Below are 10,289 nucleotides of genomic sequence, written 5' to 3'. Positions count from 1 at the left end.
ATATTCTTTGTTTTTGATTAAAAGGACTTCGAATTCCTTCGGTTTAAAATATTATTTGTTTTCTTGTTTACATCTTGAAATTTCGTGCTGGCTTGTTTAGAAAAAGTTTTTTCTTTCAAATTATGTTGGAAAAAAAATTTGTAAAATTAGGCCACGTGATTTTTATTTGATTTATAAATAGTTTTTTTTTTTTTTTTTTTTTTTTTGGGTAGTATCAAAATAAATTTAGAAGTTCTTAAAGTATGCCAAAAAAATAATTTACTCATTACAATTAAATTACGTCCACTGAATTAAGAAATTTCGATAGTATGATTCGTCACAATCAATAAAATTATGACACGTATTCTATTTAAGTCAATGTCACATTAAAAGAGTTTGTTAATTTAATAAACAGAATTTGATTGTAAAAAGTAAATTGTTTTTTTTTTACATACCTAAAGGACTTTTGGGTTTATTTTGATATCACAAGGAACTCATTGTAAGTTAGGTAAATTATGTGGACTGATTTTGAAATTTTCTCAATTATATTAGAGAAAATTCTTATAAGTCGGTCTATCACATGTTTCAAGAATACATGTCAGTTTAATATATTAAATTTGAAGACTTTTTTATAATTCAATTTATAAGAAAACTTTGTTCGCTATGTGTTATTTTTTTTAAAATTATTTTCCGAACATTTTTTTTTTTTTTCATCAGCCATGCTTTTCTGAACTTCACTTAATTAAAATATTTTTCAAATATATTTTCTTGCATATTTCTTTCACAATTATATGATGATAACGAGGGTACGAGTTGGGTTTTACTGGGTGAGGTTATTGAGAGTAATAAAACCCTCAAGAGTCTTTGGTCTACCAGCTCTGTTTTTAGGTTACATTTTGAAAAATAAATTTCTTCATATCTCTACGCATCAATTAAATCGCGGATGCGCATCTTTGACTTTTAGGAGCCGCTAGTTAATAGATTTTTTATTATTATTATTTTTTTATTTTCCTTTTTCTAATTAAAAAAAAAGAAGAGAAAAGCTACGTGAATGTATCCTTTTTATATTAAAATTATTTATAATTATTTGTTCGAATTTAAAAGAATTTAGACAAATAATTGTGAAAAATTACTTATGTAACTCACTTGACCAAATAAAAATTTGGCTACCTAACCACTTCTCCATTCAGGTGAGTTTCATAAATGATTTCTCACATCACTTACTTAAATTCTCTTAAATTCGAACAAATAATTATAGAAATTCCTGATCAATCATTTTCACTACGAATACCGATAGAGACTATTGAATTAAAATTGCTGGATATTCTTCTAAATTCTCGGTGGAAAGCAGCCCACTTTGCAAATTGATAAGCTGTAGAACTTACATAATTAAGATTTTTATTTTTTATTTCTTTTTTACCACTCAAGAAGGGAAAAAGGATGCCTGCATGTGAATGTCCTCTATGGTGGCCAAGATGTGCGCCGGTCAGGGGAGTTGACGGCCAAGTTTACCCAAATAAATAGACTCAATATTAACGTTCACATTCAATTCAGCCCAAATAAATAGACTCAATATTAACGTTCACATTCAAATCAGATGGCAACCATAGAAAACTACCAAGAGAACTGCGTCATCAACCGTGCAAGTGGCCATATGATCCTACACCAGCATGACCATCCGTTGGATTTACGTAAGTACTATGAACTTCAATTATTATCTATATAAAAAAAAAAAAATGAACTTCAATTATTTGTTCACTTTTGGTTGAAGATATTTTTTAATGCATACAATATAGATGAATCTAAAAGAGAGAAGATCAGGAAAGAGGGAGTCTACGACGTTTCTTTCTACAAGGGTTTTGAAGATATGGGATTAAATTATTGACGGGCATCTTTGAATTTTAGGAATTATAATTAATAAAGTTATCTACTTTACCAAATCTGGGACTACCCATTAATTGCCCATATGATCCCTACACGAGTACCCATTGCCCAAATGATCCTACACCACCACCGCCTCCACCGATTCCACTCAATTTTGACAATTTAGACTAAATTGTCAATTCAGCAATTTTTTCAACATGGGTCGTTCCTAGAACATTGTTGACGTTGCTATTGTTAAGCCGTTACTTTCAATCGACAGCCTGAATTGTTTGAATGGCTGATCAAACAATTTCTCTAAATTGCAGGGATATTAATCCATTTAAAAGAAGGAAGATAAGGAAGGGGAAGAGGGGGTGTTAATAGAGACATTATTCATTTCTTTGTGCATGCATTAGAAACTAGGACATACCTATAGAAAAAAAACAAAAAGCCTAGGACCAATTCCTTAATATCATCAGTCATGCAAAAGTAAATGGTTTGACATCATCATGCTTTGGGCGGTAGACTTCAATAATTACATATTTAGAGTCTTCATGGAAACTTCTAAAAATGTCTTTGGGTCACCGTGACTTGACATGAAAGGCAAAAGTTTTTTTTGTTTTTTGTTTTTTATTTAAAAAAAAAGGGGCAAAAGTAAATTAGTCCTTTTCCATTTTTCCTTCTTTGTTTTTCCCTTTAATCTTTTTCAGGAGGGTAATACCATGGTTTTAATAATTATTGGGATCTCTTTAAATTAAGCGGATGGAATTTTACAAAATTTAGGCGGTCTAAAGGAAGGAAGGGATTATGGAGTCCACCAGTTTTGAATAGCTTAATGTGTATGGCTCACCTGCTTCGAGTAAGTGAGTTTCGTAACACTTCTCTCTAAAATTTTAATTATCTAATTTTAGAGGATTCACTTCTTTAAAAATTCAAGCCAAATTAAATATATATATATATATATATATATATATATATATATATATATATTGAAATAGTTCTATAAAATAAAAATATCTCATAAATACTCCTTGAAAATCTTGAATTAAATGGCGCAAAGAATTCCTAGAAATATTTATGGAAAAAAGAAACTGACGGTCTTTCAAAATTAAAACAAGTGAATGAAAAATAAAAACAAGAATAATAATTGCACTGAAAATTTATTTCCAAGAATTACATAACAATATTCTTCTATTTTAATATTTGGTAAATAAATTGTCACATAATAATTGGCTTGTTTCACATCATCTCTTCTCCTAAGATTGAATTTATGTGTGTTCGTACAGTTGATTGAACACCGCTAGTATAGTCAAGGAGACATATTAAGACAGGAAAAAAAATAATGGTGATTTGCTGAAAGCACAAACGAAAAACACTCTGATACTTAAATCAATGAAGTAATACTCGGAAAAAAAAAAACCAATAAAATAAGAATATAGAGAAAGATGTACGTAACTCATAATAGGAACCATTATCTTCATTTATAGGATCGCATCCATCAGCCTGGTAAGTGGGCTTGATATGATAAAGGCCAAAGGTAAAGACGTCACCAACGTGAGACTTATCTTAATTCCAAGAGACAATAATACGGATGCAATCCTTCGTGACATGAAATTAATAAGGTCACTCTAAAGTCTCAATATTAATTTTATTGGGATATAATTCAATGTACAACCTGAAATATATAATATCAGTTCACATGTAATTATGTTCAATTAATTAATTAGTACATCGATCTACAGAACTGCTTTCTTACAACGTGCCCTTTTTACTTTTCTTTTCTCTTTTTTTTTATTTTTATTATTATTATTATTATTTTGTGAGCACAATTAGCTTTAATCGTACGTGTGTATAGTATTGACGATTCAGTAGAATTAGGGGTGTAAACGAGCTGAGCTACTCGTGAGCTTACTCGAGATCGGCTCGAATAAACTCGACTCGTGCTCGAATCGATTATTAAATGAGCTTCTCGTGAACACGAAAATCAAACTCGATTATTAAACGATGCAAACTCGTATAAACTCGACTCGACTCAACTAAAGCTCGTGAACCCGCTCGTATAAGGATCGACTCGTTTATTAAGGCTCGACTCGTATATATATATATTTATAATATAGTATATTAATAAATAATATACTATATGTAAACATAAATTAAGTAATAAATAACAATAGTTATTAGTTAGTATATATTAATTGGTTATAGGTATATAAAATAATAAAAGTGAATAATATCAATAATTAATTATTAGTCATATGATATAATGACAATTTGTATACTTAATCATATTATTCATGTTATATAATAAGATTATATGGCTATATGATCATATAATAATATAACATTGTGCCATATGACATGTAAATATAAAATATGCAATCACTTTATTATATGTTATGAGTTTATCATTAAATACTTAATAATCATTACATCACGTGATCTAAGACCTAAGATTTAAGATCATACGAGTTGTTAAATCATGTTAATACATTAAATATGCTATCATATGATAATACTTAGATCGTATGATCATATAATATTAGTATTATTAGTAGGTAGTTATAAATTATGATTTATGACTCATAAATTCATAATGATCAATTTGACCATATTTAATTACTTATTATAGATTCATAGATAATTGTAATTCAGATTCTAGACTCATTGGCAATTGCCTTATTGTTTGCTTTTATTGCAAAATTCTAATACGTGCAAGTGCACATTATTTTGAAAATTTGTGGTTTAATTTTTTTTTTTTTTTTTTTTTTTGCTAAAGTCAATAATTTAAATTATGATACGAGCCGAGCTCGAGCCGAGTACTCGAGCTCGGGATCGACCAAAATGGCCGAGCTCGAGCTCGAGCTCGGACAATAGTTTTTGTTACGCGAGCCGAGCTCGCACAAGATTTTTCAGCTCGTGTCGAGCTCGAGCTCGAGCTCGAGCTTTACTGTTTGTTAAACGAGCCGAGCCCGGACAGGCAATACCCGCTCAGGATCGGCTCGTTTACACCCCTAAGTAGAATCAAATTGAGACGTTTGGTACTATTGCGTTCATTAATTAGTCTAGATTTCCCTTGCTATAATAATAGAGGTTAAGGAGATGGAGATAAGGTGCACTTACTTAATTAGCTGCCCGTATTATATATAATGAGCAATATAGGCAGATAATTGTATTTTATCCTGAGCCAGAATGAAGATTTCTAGCCTGTAATTTGGCTCAGAGGGCCGGGGGAGGGCTGTAATTTGGCTGGAAATTAGAACGTTTTTGCGTGGAAATATGAACTTCATGCATTGCATATATATCTTGCTTTTTTCTATTTTTACCAGGTGGCCTGGTAAGCTAATATTGGCATCCAAACCATTCTTTACATCCAACTTGTTAATGCTTCTATAATATTGCATTAAATATTTGCTAGTGGTGCCATGATCTTATTGTGGATCTTTCCAATGTGCACCGTCCATGCACTTAGAGCACTCCCGTGACTCTAAAATGATTCTCTTCCTTATGTTTAGGAAAAATATCATAAAAAATACCAAAAATCAACCACCAACAAATATCCTAAAATTGGGTTTTTTGGTTGGGGAAAAACCCAACCATCTCTCTCCTCTCTCCTCATCTATCTTCCCCCATCGCCGAAGCTCTACCTCGGCTTCAAACCTCGCCTCCCACCCATCCACGCCTCCTCTTCCACAAATTCAACATCCCACCATCGCCGGCCTCGTCCTCAGCCCCCTGCCTGTCGGAGCCTGGGCCTTCCTCGGCCTCACCGCATTCGTCGTCACTAAAACCTTGTCCTTCTCCTGTGCCATCTCCGCCTTCACCAACCAGAAGCAAGAAAACGAAAAGCTTTACATAAAGCAGGGAAAACAAAAGGGGGACTTGGGTTTCTTTCTTTTCTTCTTTTCTTGCTGCCTCTGCTAAGCATCTTCCTGGGATACTTTTTCTTCCTCCTCTGGGTTTTTTTTCTTTTGGAATTTGATTTTCTGGGTGTTCAGGTGCTGATCCTTTCGCGGTTTTGTTGATCATATCCCGGAGCATGAATATAAATTTCTCTTCCTGTTTTTTGAGCTTCGAATTCCTCAATCTGTTTTCTCAGATTTTCACTTCTTCTGGCCTAAATTTATGTACTTTTTACTGTTCATTTCCTGGTCAAAAGCTTTGAACTTTTGTTGATTTCTTGGCAATTCCTGTGCTCTATTTATTGGTTTCAGATTCCATGGGACTCTATCATGGAAAACCAATTGAAAACCAGAAACCAGAAGGCACGGTTCCGTTTTAAGCCGAATGAGGCCTAAATCCCTGAAGGAAGAATAAAGAAATAAAATAAGAAAGAGAAAAAAATAATAAAATAAAATAAAGAAATAGTATTTAATTAATATAGGAAAAATTTAGAGAATCTATTAATAAATGTTTTTTTATAGGAAAAATGGTAAAAAACTAATGAGAGTGCTCTTAAAAGAAATAATTATTGAAAAAGGCTGTCCAAATGAAACAAAGACCAGTCATTTAATAGTTCATGAGATTAAATTTTAAAATTTTAATAATGTATATATTATTATATAGCAAATATATTGACCGTATATACATACTATTAGATGCAACGAAACAAAACTTTGATAATGAAATGAAATAGTTGGTCTTGGTTTTAACTTTTAAGTCATATTCTGGTATTCTCATGATTTTGACAGTGATCACACATTGAGAAGTCTATTGCTAGCCCCGGACAAAGATTTTACCTTTAACTCAGTTGGAGGAATTTTATAAAATGTTACGTGTCTATTTTATATGTAAGAATTACATGTTTTTTTTAAATAGTAAAGGCAAAATTGGAAGAGGCGCATGTTTTTTTAATAAAATTTATTTAAACTATGTTCTTGTTATTTAAAAGACACATATTTCTCATATGCAAAATGAACATATTGACATTTTTATAAATTGGGTTAGAAGAAGTTCATTCAACTCAGTTTGAAGAAAAAATCTGTCCGCTAGCCTCCACCTATAACTATAATGCCACGTACCATTTAGACCTCGCCACATCAATTTTTTTAAAATGAGATATTTATGTAATTAAATATCTATTAAAGATGAGTCCTATACTTTAGTACTCTCTAGAATCTCTTGATATTAATTTGCTTTATTTGGTAACAACACTTCTCTCCTCTTCCCTTATCTTCGCTTCTCACACTAAAAGTCAATTTTAAAATATTTTAATTTTTTTTAAAATTACATCAATTATTTTTTTATTATTATTTAATTAAAAAACTCACTATAAAAACAAAACGCTTTTACTTTTTCATACAATTTTTTTTATTTTATTTTATATCACATCAATTATTTTTTACTCTATTAAAAAAAAATCACATCAACATCCATTACCAAACAAACCAATTGACACGCACTTTGTCCTTTCATCTATTGAAATTCTACCGCTATTACTCGTAAAGAGAACATTTTTTTTTTTTTTTTTTTTTTTTCTAATCCTCTTGTTGAAAGTGACAACTACATGGGTACATAGATTTATTCAAAATTTGGCATTTGGATGCACTCTAATTTAATTGAATAGGAAAGGAGCCGGTTAATTTAAGTAAAATAGTAAAATTGTCTTAAAAAAAATGAAAAAATAATTTTATCTTTATTTTTATAATAACAGGCTCTTCTCCAGTTATAAATGGTCTTTGCATGTTGCGTTCTTTGCTTCTCTTTTAGTTTTCATTGCAATGCCACGTGTCCCATTAGCTCAAGTCCAATTTTTCAGTGGAGCAAAAGCCCACTGTTGGATCAACTGAGTAGTTGATCTGCCATTATCGTCTTATGCTGGGGCTTATAGACGAAAACATAAAATCATTTGGAACCCTTTGAAATGTATGTAGCTAGTTTTAAAATTATCATTGAATTTGAGACGATTATTATTAAATATTGATTTAATTGTGATTTTAAAAGTCACATTACATTTTAAAAGACTCTAGTGCTCTTTATAACATTACTTGTTTTAATTAAGATGTATAAGGGTTCTCTGCAAAAATTACACTATCTAATTAAAACACGTATCCTATAACACGATATAAGAGACAGGTGTCTTAATTTCAATGGATCAATTTCTAAGTCCTTGAAGGATACGTACATTACAAAATTCGTACAAATTAGAGAGCCAATTACCCAAATTAAACGAACAATAAGAGTGACAAATTGCAGTGATAAAGTATAATTGGCACATAAAATAGAAGAGAACCTTTTCATCTCCTTTTAACAGATTGTGCTAAAAAAAGGCCTTATAAATCGCTTCAAGTTTGGTTTACCATGCATTCTTGTGTGGATAGAGTCAAAACTATTCTCTCTCTCTCTCTCTCTCTCTCTCTCTCTCTCTCTCTCTCATGGTGGACCTTCATCGCCTTAATGGCATACCCTCCTCCGTTCGAAACCTCTGGAAAGCTTACAAATCTATCCTCAGAAAATTTTATCAGAATAAGAAATACGAAGCCAAAGTCGAAGCGGAAGCTAACTCTGCAGCCAACGTCAAAGCTCACGAGGTAAGTAGTAGGTATATATAATCATGTGGAATGTGGAGGAGAATGATATAATAAGAACATCATGGCCAAAATCCGAAATCATAAAAGCTCAACAGATGTTGGGTTTTCTTTTCTGTCCAAGAAAAACGTTGAATATTTATGCATGCCATCCAAAAACAAGCAGTGTACGTCTATATCTGTTTCCTTCTTGTGATCTTAGCTTTCATTTTCAGGACCCTGGTGATGATAGACTAGAGGATAAAAGTATGAATGGAGTTGACAGCTTTAGATATAATGGCGATGGTATAGGGGGAAATGATCCTACAAGTCCTAGACGTTTGTTCAGGCATCAAAGCGTTGACAATTGCTTTCCTTCCATAACTTCTCCTCTCTCAAGATGTGGAGCTAAGAGAAGTAAAACCCCGACACGATCTTCTGTCTATAGAAGCGTGAGCAGAGAAGGCAGTACCGATGCAATGCCCTCCCCTGGAAGCATGAGACAGCAAAGCACGAATTCAAATCCCTCTCCTCCTTCCCTCTCCAAAGGCAGGAGTGGGAGGAGCTCCATTTCCGCCCCCATCATGTTTTCCAACTCCTCTGGGATGTTGAAACCCGCACCAATCGAGAAGAAGCTCGACTGCACGCTTGAGGAGTTGTGCTACGGGTGCAAGAGGAAGATCAAGATCACAAGAGACGTGGTTACAAACACCGGGTTGGTTCCCATGTTCCTTGAGTTTTTGTTTGGGCTTTTTCTTTCCTCTATTATTTATGGTATGATACGACCTACGAATTCGACACCACCTGAACCCCACAAACTTAACACATGCATAATTTGCGAGTTAGGATTAAAAGGTCTAATCAGGATTATGGCTAATTTATATAATTTTACATCAATGTCTGGACACAATTCGAACTTGACTCGCCAACACGAATCAGTGTGATCGATCAATAATTTTTCAAGATGGCTATGATCTGACTCACCAAAAAGAAAGACCATGTACATTGGTATGATCGGATCTGTTATCTGGTCAGCCCTGAAGAGCTTAGACAACCTAGCTAGGAATGGGGAGGGATTCTCCGAGTTCTATATATATATCAATGTGTTAAGAAAAGTATGAAGTATTTGTAAGCAAGTCATAGGCTTGAAATGGCTCAAAATTGAAACATTTTTTCCTCCTTGGCAGGGAAGTAACTCAAGAGGAGGAGTTGTTGACGATAAAAGTGAAGCCAGGATGGAAGAAGGGAACAAAGATCACATTCGAAGGGATGGGAAACAAGAGGCCAGGGTCATCTCCGGCCGACATAACTTTTGTGATTACAGAGAAACGACACCCCTTGTTCAGAAGAGAAGGCGATGATTTGGAGTTGGCAGTAGAGATCCCTTTAGTGAAGGCACTCACTGGCTGCACACTCTCAATCCCTTTGTTGGGAGGTGAGCAGATGAGCTTGACAATTGACGATATCATATACCCTGGATATGAAAAGATCATTGCTGCCAAGGGCATGCCAAACTCCAAAGAGCAAGGAAAGAGAGGAAGTTTGAAAATCGAATTCCTAGTTCAATTTCCAACAGAACTCACAGATGAACAACGATCTGATATTCTTGGTATTCTAGAGAATTCTTGCTGATCAATTACTCAAGCTTTTTTGAATTCTTACAGAAAATCAACGATTGTGTTTGCCATCGTGTGTTTTGTTTGAACAGTAATTTTCATGGGTTTTAGAATTCAGTCATCCAACACACTATATGTTCATTTTTGCATTTTGATTTGAACTGAATTAGAATCCTGTTTACAGAGTATCAGAACAACATGAAATTCTAGTTAACCAGGTCAATGAAGTTCTGGGAAACGTTTTCGGAAGAAGAAATAAATAATGTATGGTGTATAGCACAACACTTCAAGAAAAAACCCGACATTTCTAGCATACTTACAATTGAGA

The 10,289-nt window shown here is 33.1% G+C and overlaps 1 protein-coding gene across 1 annotated transcript; it reads left to right on the top strand.

Annotated features, from left to right (window-relative positions):
* The first annotated feature begins 8,044 nt into the window (after positions 1-8,044).
* Positions 8,045-10,281, top strand: LOC133865584 (dnaJ protein homolog 1). Its single transcript, XM_062302009.1, has 3 exons — positions 8,045-8,369; positions 8,582-9,060; positions 9,533-10,281. The coding sequence occupies exons 1-3, from the start codon at positions 8,214-8,216 to the stop codon at positions 9,975-9,977; spliced, it is 1,080 nt and encodes a 359-aa protein (XP_062157993.1). The 5' UTR covers positions 8,045-8,213; the 3' UTR covers positions 9,978-10,281.
* The last annotated feature ends 8 nt before the right edge of the window (positions 10,282-10,289 follow it).

The sequence above is a fragment of the Alnus glutinosa genome, chromosome 4 (assembly GCF_958979055.1).
Source record: "Alnus glutinosa chromosome 4, dhAlnGlut1.1, whole genome shotgun sequence".
NCBI lineage: Eukaryota > Viridiplantae > Streptophyta > Magnoliopsida > Fagales > Betulaceae > Alnus > Alnus glutinosa.
Note: the sequence above shows the minus strand (reverse complement) of the source record. Positions and strands in the feature narration are given on the sequence as shown.

Coding starts and splice junctions, on each gene's coding strand:
- LOC133865584 (XM_062302009.1), top strand. CDS start 8,214: ATGGTGGACCTTCATCGCCTTAATGGCATACCCTCCTCCGTTCGAAAC. Junction 8,370..8,581: donor CCAACGTCAAAGCTCACGAG/GTAAGTAGTAGG, acceptor TTTCATTTTCAG/GACCCTGGTGATGATAGACT. Junction 9,061..9,532: donor GACGTGGTTACAAACACCGG/GTTGGTTCCCAT, acceptor CCTCCTTGGCAG/GGAAGTAACTCAAGAGGAGG.